Source organism: Lepisma saccharinum, chromosome 14 (assembly GCF_977018435.1).
Source record: "Lepisma saccharinum chromosome 14, izLepSacc3.1, whole genome shotgun sequence".
In the NCBI taxonomy this organism is placed as follows: Eukaryota; Metazoa; Arthropoda; class Insecta; order Zygentoma; family Lepismatidae; genus Lepisma; species Lepisma saccharinum.
This window is the reverse complement of record NC_139242.1, coordinates 49578111-49591286: the sequence shown is the minus strand read 5'-3', so window position 1 is coordinate 49591286 and position 13176 is coordinate 49578111. Positions and strand designations below refer to the sequence as shown.

The following is a 13176-nucleotide window of genomic DNA, read 5'->3' as shown; positions in this document are numbered from 1 at the left end:
ATAATAACTTTCCCAATGCCGTTCAACTCCAAGTTCATTTTACACTATAGTTAGAATTCATTATTTTCCTGTCTAATAGAAGATTGGGATATATATAAATACCTGGGCAACGCCGGGGAATCAGCTCGTAAGAAATAAAAATGTGGGATCTGCAGCTGGAGAAGTAAATTTATCCATTATAGCAGATGCACGAGTAAATTTAACTGGCTCAATTATCAGGTTAGGTTCATGTAGTCTTATGTTGCTTTTCTGTACATTTTGGATAATCATGGTGATGAAATGGTGATCAATGAAATTTTCATTTCAATGCTATTATTGCTATTTTAAAAGTGTTCTTACCTTTCTTAGTCCTTCCATCATTAAAAAATTGATATAAGGATTCCACAAGTATTTTGGTGTCACGTGGCAAAATATATCCAAATACTGCAACCCAATGCTTTCTGAAGCACTTAAATATTTCTGGCAAAGCCCAAGGAGGTTTTATCGAGACTATATATTTCCATTTATCATCAAATACATTTTCCATTTCAGTTTGCAGAACCTGCAATTTTAGAAAGTGTATAGAGTACAAAGGATAATTACACAATAACTTTACACTCGCACAAAATATTACAGAAGCGAAGGAAACAAAACCGGAAAAAGAATTTCAAAATTTCTTTGACGTTGACGATCTAAAAGATGCTGAGAAGTTATGCCCTTGGCATTCTTTAACCCTCCGTTAGACATGTGGGGTACATCAATATGCACTGCGAGATTGGAACACTGAGTGCTTTTGTGTAGCTCAACGTTCTTTCTTTATCTTTGTTCCAAGCTGAGCTGAGTTGCTCTGTTGCACTTCCATATAATATTCTAAAGTTAACAAATGCTTGGGGGAATAAATACATAACAAGAAAAATATCAAAGTTATAAAGACAGAGCACACAGCAGATTCAGATATTATACGGAAGGGGATGATGACATGTCAGTATGTGTTAGTGACGAAAGTGAACGTGATACTTCTTTGATTGTTTCATATTTAGGCACCTGGGGGACGACTGCCTTCCTAGCATGCAACTGACCTTAACTTTATCATTCGACATCATTTGGAAAGTGTAGCAGAAAACTGCAACCGATTTTAGAAGACAAAAAAGAAAGTTCAGCTTGCATGTGCAGTATAATTCACAGTGTATTTCATACCTTACAGATAGAGGGTTGGGGGACATGTGTACCCCACGTGCCTATGAATGTTACAGAAAATGACACACCTAACGCAGGTAAAGTTTTTCCAAGATGTAGACAATCAGATGCTGCATGGCAAGTTAATTTTTCACAAGCTCGGAAACTCAACTACTCACCCATCCAGCACTTGTGATTCATTTCCTCCAACAATTAGTTCAGCAGTAACAGTTGTCTGATGACATTGTTGGAAAGTTTTACCCTGCACATGCCTGTCTACTACGTAATTCCAGTTTTAATTTTGTATTGTTAAAATAAACAGAGGATGAAGATTGACGGATCAAGATATTGAGGACGGTTTTGAAGCTTCAGACAATGAAATTGCTGGAGGAGCCACATCTTCGTCAGATGGTGAACACATACAAAACAGATCATGACTTCACTCAATACAAAGTGCATAAAGTGATCAGGATGATACCATTTTGGAACATGAAACCTCCACAAAACTTTTCTGAAGATAACATTCCCTTTGGGATATGACTTCATTACTTCAAAGGAAAAGTACTTTCTGGTACAGAAACTTTCAATATATTATGGGAAGAACATCTGTTCGAAATTTTTTGACAGAGCAACCAGGTGTAAAACAAAAGCCAAAACTGCAGGTGAGGCTTCGAGATTGTTCGCTACACATGAGATGATAGATAACAGAGCAAAATATGCAAACATTCACATAGATATAGAGACCACAATATTCCAATACTGTACATTATTGACATTATGAAATCTCTATATATGGGCTTCAGATTTGTATCAAAATAAATCCAACTGACATTTTCTGATACCTAAAAGAAGAGGTGTTCATTTATAATCAACCTTCCTCACAAGTCTTCTGGAGTGTGAGGTCTGCCCTCATGAGGGCCACCCTCTGGATGGTGAAGAGCCCTATGATGTGTCTGGATATTGCATAAAACTTAAAATTTTGTACCCAATCTGTCCCTCAGACATGATGCCTGTGACTTGTGACAACTGTATGGTGCTCCAAGTGCAACATGTGAATTTTAGTGTCACATTTGGCTAATTGCTAGCCATGCATATTTTTCAGCATTGAAGGTTTTTAGTATAAATTACACTTCAATTTCTTCTAAACTGCATACCTAATTGAAGTTTTTACACTGAAATGTAATATTTAAATAATGATTCACAACTTATGATATGCATTTGAATGGAAAACAGATATATTGCCCCGATTCAGACATATCATGATGTTTGAGTGAGTTGATCTTGAATTGCTTTCCATCTATAGTCAATCTCACAGAACTAGTTTACAAGAGTGGAAACAATCTCTACTCAAAAAATATCACTACAAGAGATATCAAACTTGACAAAAAAAAAATCACCAAATATTCAATATAATCATAGTCAAAGCTCATACCATACTTAAAGGTTCCTTGAGTAAAGCCTTTAGCTTACACAAAATCTCATCCGATCTTGAAAATTCACCACGCTGCTGTTCTTGATTTGGCAATGACATCACCACTGTACATTGAGCTTTTCTTTTATTTTTGCCACCTAGGTAAAGAAAGAAGAATTTCCATTAGTGATATGTTTCTCAGCAGGAGACAAACACTGTATACTGTTCAAAATCAAAAAGCAGAATTATCAATATTTCACTTCTGCCTTTTTTTTCCCATTATATGGGGCATTCCATTATCATGGGTGGGACATGTGGACTACATTTTTCATATCAAAGTAACAATTCTTCTGATAATTAAGCACTACTTTTCTTACAGTGTCTGTGCAATGAAATATGAAACTTAGCACTGTTGATTAAACATAATTACCCTTACAATACTTTCCCAGATTTGTAGCTACAAGTGAAACAATTTTGTGGCATGGGTGGAACAGACGAAACACTGCCTCTTCACTTAATAAGGAATTTATTTTAATTTCTGTAAATTTTCAAATGATGAAAAATAAATTATTTGACAGAGAGAATGTAATTGGTCTTTGAATATTCTAGTGGAGTTGGAGGTGAAATTCAACAGTTGAAGGGGAAACAGGGTTGCTACGATTTTTTGTTTATGGAATTCCCTGACATTTCCACGTTTTCCAGTCCAAAAATGAAATTTTTCCAGACATTTATCATCATGATTTTTGCTTTAGAACATTGTGTTTATCAATTAATTATATAATCTGTTAATTATTATGAATATTCACTTTCAAAACTTCTTTTTTAGCAAATTTCATTCTAAACACACAAGAACACGTGAAAATTCAAAGAGTAAAATGTAAAATTACAATCGGCATCAAATGTATTGGGTGCTACAATCACGTGCATCTAGCCTTCAGACTAAGGTAACAGAGGTACATTATTTCACCATTAACAGATCTCCACAATATAAAAACAACAGAAAAAGTTCATAAACCATACACAATTTTTCATTTTCTGCCGGATTTATAGTATCGTAGAAAATGCTGCTTTTTTTTTATAACATTTATAAGTACACAGCATCTGGAGAAATTTTTGTTGCATATAGGAATTCTATAGGAAATGCCAACAAGACCAAGATCTATAAAATAATAGACAATAACCTCATCTTCAGGAACCATTCCGATAATTATGATCATATTGTCAATGTACTTTAGCTATCAATCAGATATCTGGACTGCAAGTTTTACTTTGACATTCTAATATATAGTATTATAAAAGTGAAAATTTATTACAGAAATTCAAAGGGACCATAATTTTGCACAAGACTGAGAATCATAAAAACGAAAGAAACAAGTTCCTAAACTTAATCTTTTTTGGGAGTGGAAATTGCAAGAACCAAATCCAGAAGTGGAAGTGAACCGCTTGTTCATTTTGCAACTTTTTCTCTTGCTGCTGTTTTAAGTCCACTTTATGCACAGTAAGGCTAATCGGGACGGGACCTACAGTTTAAAGTGGGATCCGAACCACTTGTGCCTCCACCGGGTATCGAACCCGGGACCCCTTGCAACTTTTTCTCTTGCACACTCCAAAATGGACATAAATTCCAGATGATCCGCAAAATTCCCCCACCTTTCCCTGACAAGCCAAATTCCCCGACATTTCCCCATTTTCCAGACACGTAGCAACCCTGAGAAATTAATGGGTTTTTAGTGTTACAGGTGGGACACAATGCAAAACACAAATAAATAAAGAAGTTAAAATAAACTAACAATATGTAAAATACCTTTTACCTTCTAATTAATTATGTATAAAAACTACATTTTTATGCAAGTGGCAAGTCTAGATTGTTCACTCAGAAGACAGGATAAAGTACAGCATTGCATTTAATTTTAAAAATTGAGGTTCAGGCACACTTTCATATGGAATTCCCAATATACATATGAGGGTATACCAAAAGGTAATATTGTAAACACATCTACTGCACATGACTCATTTCACAAGGGAAAGTACAATACATATGTAATAAAAATTATAATACGTCATTATACCTAGTCTTACCATAAATACTGTCACAAAGTTTTAAGTAAATTGACACAAAATGCTGAGAGATATTGTAATATCCTAATAACATTACTGAAATGGATGCAAGACAAATCAAAATCACAAATCATTATTCAAAATGGCCACGCTTAGCACGCACACATTCAGTAATTTGTGGCCACGCATCAATTGAATTACGCAACACATCGACTGGAAAATTAGCAACTGCCTTCAGAAGAGACCGCTTTAAACTTTCAATATTGGGATGTCTCTTCTTGCAAGCCATCTCCTGAAGCTTGGACCACAATTTGTAGTCCAAAGGGTATAGGTCCGGACTTGCAGAAGGCCAATCCGAAGTGGAAATTAAGTCTGGTACATTTGCCTCCAGCCACTGCTGTGTTGTTCGGGCCCCACATGTAGTGGCTGAATCCTGCTGGAAGCTCCAGTTCTGACCATGGAAGAGTGTGTTGTTCAGATTCTTGACTAGTCTCTCAAGCACTGTCTGCTTATACCCTTTGGCTGATGTTTTTACCCCTTTTTCACAGAAATGGAGCGTGCCCTCATAGCAACATTTCCACTTCAGATTGGCCTTCTGCAAGTCCGGACCTATACCCTTTGGACTACAAATTGTGGTCCAAGCTTCAGGAGATGGCTTGTAAGAAGAGACATCCCAATATTGAAAGTTTAAAGCGGCCGGTCTCTTCTGAAGGCAGTTGCTCATTTTCCAGTCGATGTGTTGCGTAAATCAATTGATGCATGGCCACAAAGACTTACGGAATGTGTGTGTGCTAAGGGTGGCCATTATGAATATTGATTTGTGATTTTGATTTGTCATGCATCCATTTCAGTAATGTTATTAGGATATTAAAATATCTCTCAGCATTTTGTGCCAATTTACTTAAAACTTTGTGACAGTATTTATGGTAAGCTTTACCTCTCCTCCTTTTCTTGATATCCTGCTGTTGCTTTGGCCTGAGTAGAAGTGCTTCAAATTCCTCTTTGGAATAAGCCTCTATATTGTTTACTAGTGCTTTGTTTCGTAAGTTATTGTCATTGGACATCAACAACTGGAAAAAAAAAAAAAAATGAAGATATAGATCTGCTTTTAACCAAGTACTGCTTTCTATATCAACAAAATAATTGTCATCAGAGCAATAACATACTATACTTGTGTAAACTAACAGCACGGTCTCGTACATGATTAAAAATTAACAGAAAATCACGTGACCCTAGTGACAAGGACCAAACTTAGAACATTAACCACACAGAATGAATTTCAATTTAAAATTTTGGGTGCGTTCAGCACTTAGGCTATTTTGCATCCGTCACATTATACGGGGGCCAGCACCTTACCATTACAAATAACAACTCTAACGTTGCGTAACTAAAAATCTTAAAATATTCTGACTTTCGTTAAAAGCTGAGGCTGTTAGGAGGCACTCAGCACACACAAGGACAAAACACAGGACAACACACACAAATTATACTGGCCATGGGGCCAGTCGCCAGAGCCTCGTTCATCTGCAAAATGCAGCCCAGGGTGTACTACATGGAAGTGAGGTTGGCTTTTGGTGCCTATATGGAAGGTACCCCGTACACTCCCACACAGAATGAATTCACCCCTGGGTGTGATCAGTTTTATGCATCTTGGGTTCGATACCTGATGGAGGCACATTGCACAGTGGTTCAGATCCCACTTCAAACTGTAGGTCCCGTCCCAATTAGGCTATCTGAGCATAAGTGGACTGAAAACAATAAATCGCCTTCAAGATTAGCCAAAAGTGGTAAAGAAGGGAAGTAAAACAAACAAAATTGACCAAACAACAATTACAATACTATGCACTGCGAGAAGGATCAATACAATGTAGAATTTTGTAGCAGATAAGAACAGAATAAAAGTAGAAATTACAAAAATGTTGACTTGCAAGAATGCAGAGTATATAGTTCCAATTCTTTCAAACAGCACCCTATGTAATTATCCTCTGTGCTGTACGAGTGTAGGTCCCTCTGAGTATGTCCCCCCCCCCCAACACACACACATTTTGGCCACTGCACTATGCTAAACCTTATGTACCAAGGGAAAGTAAACTGTCCTTGTCCCCTCACTTTCTGCACCTTGCCCCCCCAATCACCGCCACTGATTAGAACATTAGAACCACGAATACGGTAACAGTTAGCGAATAATAAATAAATAAATAATTTCATCACAAAATGAAGGAACGTTCTGATTTTTATGGTACTTCGGATGAAAGAAAAGATAAGGAAAAAGAAAATAATAATTAAAATGTATTACTGGCTAAATAATATTATATATATGCAGTGTATAAATGCCTTAAAAGAAGAAATCTTGTGCTGCTAACTGCTACTTTGAGAGTCCTGAATGTGCCTTGAATAAATGTTATGTTAGTCACAGAAAAAGTATATAAGTTTTTTCTAGAAAAAGTAAAGAATGAATGAGCAAAACCACGTATAAAAGTTTGAAGGCCATTTCCCATAATTTTTCACTTTGTAATGTAATGTTCTGTGACACCAAGAAAAGCAGTGCCATTCTGGCGGATATCGAGAATGCACCTTTCGTCACATGGGATGCATATCAGTAGTATTTGATGAGCAAGACATAATAGAAAATAACTTCCTGAGCACTGAAAACCCATAATGTAATTTTGATCTCGCTGTTTACTATTACAGAATAAATAAGGTAAAGGAGTGAAAGCCATTGGATGCTAAGCACAGTGGAGGGAGAGGGAGGAGGTGGTGTGGGTTGGTGACTGATTGCATACACAAGTGATATTCTTCTCCTCTTGGTCCACAAAGCAACAGGTGATTCGTTGAATAGGTATGATGTCATTCACTCTTGATCGGCATAACTAAGAAAGCCATTTCTTGACACTGGATTATACTGTGCATTATATACGAGATATAATTGTTTGCCACTTTTCCCCATCAAAAACAAGGGTGTGCATTATACACGCGTAAATACAGTATGATGCCTACGACAAATGCACACATTATGAAGTTTGAAAGTAACCTGGGTGGTGTAACGAAATGTATTACTAAAAATATACATTTCGTTACATATGTAAAAAGAAGTGAAGCGTCTCTCATATAAGTTGTTAAATTGTCGTGGTTTTAGTTTTCACCACTAGAGGTCGGGTTTTGTTGACTTTCTTTTGATATATGCTGCCTCCTAGTCGCAATTTTCGCCACTATAATTGCAAGCTTGTTTGCTGTCGATAAATCACTTTCACTCGGCATTTGAACCAGCTGGAAGGAACATAGTTTTCTCGACCGTGCGGGCCGAAGTGGGTTACGTGACCCAGCCACATTATGCATGAGGCATTTCGTCTACTCCATCTGTAACACAGCACCATTTGTACATTATGGCAAACCATGTGCTTTGTTTGAGGAACTTCGTACCATGTACTTTTGATTGTAGAGACACGTATCCTAGGTGTGTTACTAGTATCAATGACAAAATACTTCAGGCACGTAATTTTTGTGATTAAATGAACTTAAAATCAGTGATTGCCAAAAGTGCTTAAATAAGTGGGTCACTCATGAACTCTGTTATTTCCAACAAGGCCACCCGTAAACATGATCGATAAGAAGTGTCTTTTCGTAGTTATCAGTAAGAATGCGATAAACTTTTAATGTTCCTCCAATTTCGAACTTTAAAGTGCCAAGTCAAAATTAATGTTTAAAATTATTCATGTTGTTAACCTTGACTTTTCATGCATGCATACGTTCTTTGCTTAAAGCTACAGTTTATAAGCGACTTGAGAATTATCGTTATAAAATAACATACGATTGATTATTCCCCAAGAAGAACGCTAGCAAAAGCCATAAAATTAAAGAAAGCAAAATAACTTAATAACTATGCAAAATAATAGCTTATCCACCCATTCCTTCTCTAAGATATTTTAGCTACACATTCCTTATCATAGTAGCATTAAAAATGGTAACAAAAATGTTAATGTATAATTAAGGTTGCAATATAGAAATTCTCAAAAGCCATATCCTTTTTGGGTTACGTCAGCTTTACAAATCTAGTCACGTTAGAAACAAAGAAATATTAAAGGTACTAGTTAAAATTTGAATGCATTTTATATGTTTTTTTGGTGCACACAAGCACATGTGCCTGTATACAGGATAACTGTATATAAATTTGTATCCACGTATTACAAGAGTGATTCATGTAGATATACTCGTGAAATAATTGTTTGAAAAAGGTTGATTTAAATGTTTGTCCTTGTTGAATTTGCTTACTCTCACGTGAGCGCTTGTTAATGGACGATGTAAATTCCAGAATATTAATCAAATAAAATATCTTGTTTGAATGTTCATCAACTTTGACTTTCTTCAAAAAAAAAAAGTTTCCTTTTCTTTTGAAATGAGCACTAACATAATGATTAATTGCATGTCTATTGTACTAATATTGAAGTAATGACATAAATGAACTTTAACTAAAAAGGAACGTACACGCTGGTATGCTTGATTTATTTACGTTACTTTGTTCATGCGAGAGGCGTGTGTAGGTTGTAAGTGTGTTAATTATTGCCTATTGTGAATCTATTTAGTGATCAACATTAGCAGATTAATATTGCTTTTTGGGAGATACATACAACAGGGTTCTGTTTTGGTTGCATATTTGAATTGTACTATTGTAAAGTGGGGGTTGAATCCATATTGCTTTCTCCCACTTTTTTGCTTACTAGTCTCCTTGCATGTTTTCTCATGTTAATGAAACTAAACGTGCTAAACAGACTGAACCTAATAGTTTGCGATTACTGGTGGGTTTTCAAATCTCGTAACATCTTTAGCCTTAGCACGCTACTTACCGGACGTTACAGTGGATAAAAAACTAATCACCATTGCTACCTCAATGCAAGGAAGTTTCGTCACTTTAATGTTTGACCTTCCCAGATTCTGCCACAAGGATCTACACAATAGTGATTTTTTCCTATAGAAAATACACAAATTATTTGCACACAACACCATATTAATAAATACACATTAACTTTACTTACAACTCTGAATTTCTTCCGAATTAATTGAACACAACAATGAATAATTCTGTCATCAGGTACAGTGTCTGAAAATTCCCTCTCTTCAGCATCCACAGCCGTTTGACCTGAAAATTTATAACAGGGTTAGCACATAGTTACAATGTTAAGAAAAAGAAAACAATCAATAGTTTATTGACATGTATCTGCATTATATCCACCCTGAATTGAAAAGACACGCACACAACACTGCCCAGTTTGAAAGACTTTCCAAAGGTACACAAAGAGGAGATAAAGTTGAGACCAGTAATGGGACTGCAGAAACAATATTTTGGAACCCTTGGAAAAGAAATGAAAGAAAGTCATTGAAGTGCTAGTAAGACAGCAAGAAAGCAGAGCAGTGAGGAACATTGAACAAGTTGTGGAACTCATAAAAGGACTTAAGTTGAATGGGAAGAAGACTACAATGTTTAGCTTGGACGTGAAAAGTATGTTCCCAAGCATCAAGAGGGGACACGTTTTGGACATTGTTAGTAAGAAAATGGGACAAGAAATTATAGAATGTGACAGTGAAAGGGTAGTGAAGGTGCTGGAAACCATTTGGAATAACTGTTACAGTAAAATGGGGGATAAAATAATGCTAATGAGTGGACTGAATATAGGCTCTAGCCTAAGCCCAGCATTGGCTGAATTGGTAATTAATGAATGGGAAAAGAAAGTGGTCGAAAAAGGAGGTGACAAAATATTTCTGTTTTGCAGATATGTGGACAATTGTTTTGGCATATGGAAGGGAACAAAGAGGCAGCTCAACATATTTGCAAAAGAAATACAAGATGAAGAAAGAGGGATATTGCTGGAACTCGAAATAGAAGAGGAAGACAAGATAAACTACCTAGATATATTGATGAAAATGAAGAGAGGACAAGAAATTGAAACTGCTTGGCATCAGAAGAAATGTGCAGCAGGGGTATTCTGCCACAAAAGAAGTGATGTAAGTGAGGTGACAAAAGTAAATTTTATAAAGAATATGGAGGACAGTATCAAGAAAATATGCATGAAAGAATGTGAAAAAGAAGGCAAAATAAATAGCCTATGAGAACAGCTGGAAAAGAATGGCTACGAGAAGGAGGATAGACTGGACATAAACAGAAGGAAGAAAAGTGGCAGGGGAGAAGAGGAAGAAAAAGGAAAAGAGAGGTGGTTTGGCATAAGGAGTATACGGAAGACCACAGAAAAAATATGCAAAGTGCTTAGGAAAGTGGGCAATAAAACTTAAAAGAAGGGAGGACGAAGCATCTTAAGAATAGGGAAGAATGCAAACAAGAATAAGGAAAACAGAAGAGGAAGAGGAAGGGATTATCTATGAAGTGAAGTGTAATGAATGTCAGAGTATGTACATAGGAGAAACAAAAAGAGGATGAAAGACAGGTTGAAAGAACATAGGGATGATGTATGACTTAAGAGAGAGAGAAATGTGATAATTAAGGACACAAGAGAAACAGGACATGACAAGAGTGGGATAAGGCTAAGCAGATTGGAAGGGAGAAGAGAGTACTAGTGAGAAAATGGAAGGAGGCCAAGGAAATAGAGAGGAAAGGGGAAGAAGACACAATGAACTGAAATAGGGGACTGAAGATAAACAATGAATGGAAGAAGGTGTTAGAAAGAGTGGAAAGGACAAGAGCGAAGGACGAGAAAACAAGGAAGAGGAATGAAGAAAGAAAGGATAAGAAAAAAAGAGCGTGAGATAAGGAGTCCAACCACGTTCCAGTTGAAAGGAAATGTTTATCTAAATTGCCTGTCAGGTGAAACAACAGTTGACAGGAGAAGGCCACCTGCTGGAACACCTGGAAAGGAATGTTCCAGATAAATACTTTCTAATAATCTTGTGTCTGGAGCGAAGTGATTTTTGTCTATATATGTATCTCCCGGTTTTGTATCTTATTGCATTTGTATTTGGTACAGAATCTGAAGACCTTGCTAGAAGGTTGAAACGTAACATTTAGTTTGTGTTTTAAAATAAAATAAATTCTGCCTTGGTCAGCATATTGAGTTTTTGGTTATGCACACAAGGTATGTGATAGCTTGCTGAAAAGTGTGGACCCACTTGGGGATTGAACCTGGGGTCTTCGCAACATTTTTCCTTCCAAAAAAAAGCATGATTCTTTTTTAAATAATGTCTATAATACATATTTGTCCTATGTTTTTTTATGTGCATCACTACACCTTTGAAACGCACATGGCTGAAAACCTTTACACATGTAAAGGGATGCCATCCATTAATGATTAATCTTGAATTGAAGAGACATCATATTTCAAGTGGAATGAAGGTTGTTTTGACAATTCTTTTTTTACTAATGTGACTCTTTGAAACCTTGCAGAGTACATAAAATGGTAACTAGCACATATGCAAAGTTCAATTATTCCAGAAATTTTGCAAAATGCATCATTTCCGTTAATTTTGTGCTAACCTGAGTACTGGAAATGAATTTTGTGGTTTAATGATGACTATTTTTCCATTCTACTTCATACTTGAATCTAAGAATATTTTAAAGTGAAACTGTGGTACATGATTGAGGGGAACGGGGGAGGAGGTGGATAGAGCTACTTCAATAGCTTACTACAACACTTCTAACTTTGTCAACGGCTTATAATTTAGCTTAACTTGTATTTACTTACTCACTCACTCACACACACACACACAGTTCTATTGTATTAAGTCAGCTCTCTGCCCACACTTACCTCTAACACGAGGGTGAGCACTGGTAAAGTTAGAATTAAGGAAATTAACTGCTCGCCGTGCTCTCAGCTCCATGTTGATGTATTTTGAACTTGCGTTCCATCCCTTCATTTTGTCTAGTTCTTGCAGAACCATCCATGGTATGATTAAAACCGGATAGCCTGAATCTGAAAAGAGAGATCATACTTTTAACTTCACTTCCTTATTTACATCACTGTCATTCTCAAATACATATTATAAGAGACGAGGTCAATTTGAGAATCCATTAAAGTTTAAGCCTAGCTTACCTAAGGGTAGAAGGTGCCTTCAATGACCATCACCTTCCCATTTTCATATTTCTTTTGTGTGTAAAAATTTTTAAAAATTGGCAATAAATTACATTTTCCCCTGGGACATTTCCGGAGTCCCATATTATCTTTCTTTATTAAAATAATAACGATAACTAGCACCATGTAAATTTAGTTCTTGATGGAAACACTAAATTTGAAACATGATGTTATACTCTCAATGTTTTTGAAAAGTAGGAGGTATGTTTTCCTGTCATGTTCTGGAATGAAATGGCCTGTAAAATGTGATACAGATGCACTTTCTGAAGTCTCCAAATTATACTGCAAGTTATGAAAAATCATTGAAAATTGATTAATTTTGGTGCAAAAATTTGAAAAGCAAAAACTGACTACACCGTAAAACTCTGATAACTACATAATTCAAAATTAGGATTATATTCACCACTTTAACACTGGAATGCCATTTTACATATTGATTTTGATTGATTGATTGAATTAAAAGTTTTGGGTGCATCGGCA

At 36.1% G+C, this 13176-nt stretch overlaps 1 protein-coding gene across 2 annotated transcripts in view; it reads right to left on the bottom strand.

The window, feature by feature from the left end:
* The window catches only part of Swt1 (Swt1 RNA endoribonuclease), a 118564-nt gene that overhangs the window by 32024 nt on the left and 73364 nt on the right, over nt 1-13176 (bottom strand). For both annotated transcript variants that reach the window (XM_083135544.1, XM_083135543.1), the window contains exons 6-10: nt 12373-12537; nt 9655-9758; nt 5562-5694; nt 2588-2724; nt 340-541 (exon numbers count right to left, since the gene is read on the bottom strand). In XM_083135544.1, the coding sequence (XP_082991670.1) occupies nt 340-541; nt 2588-2724; nt 5562-5694; nt 9655-9758; nt 12373-12537 (741 nt within the window). The remainder of the gene's footprint in view (nt 1-339; nt 542-2587; nt 2725-5561; nt 5695-9654; nt 9759-12372; nt 12538-13176) is intronic.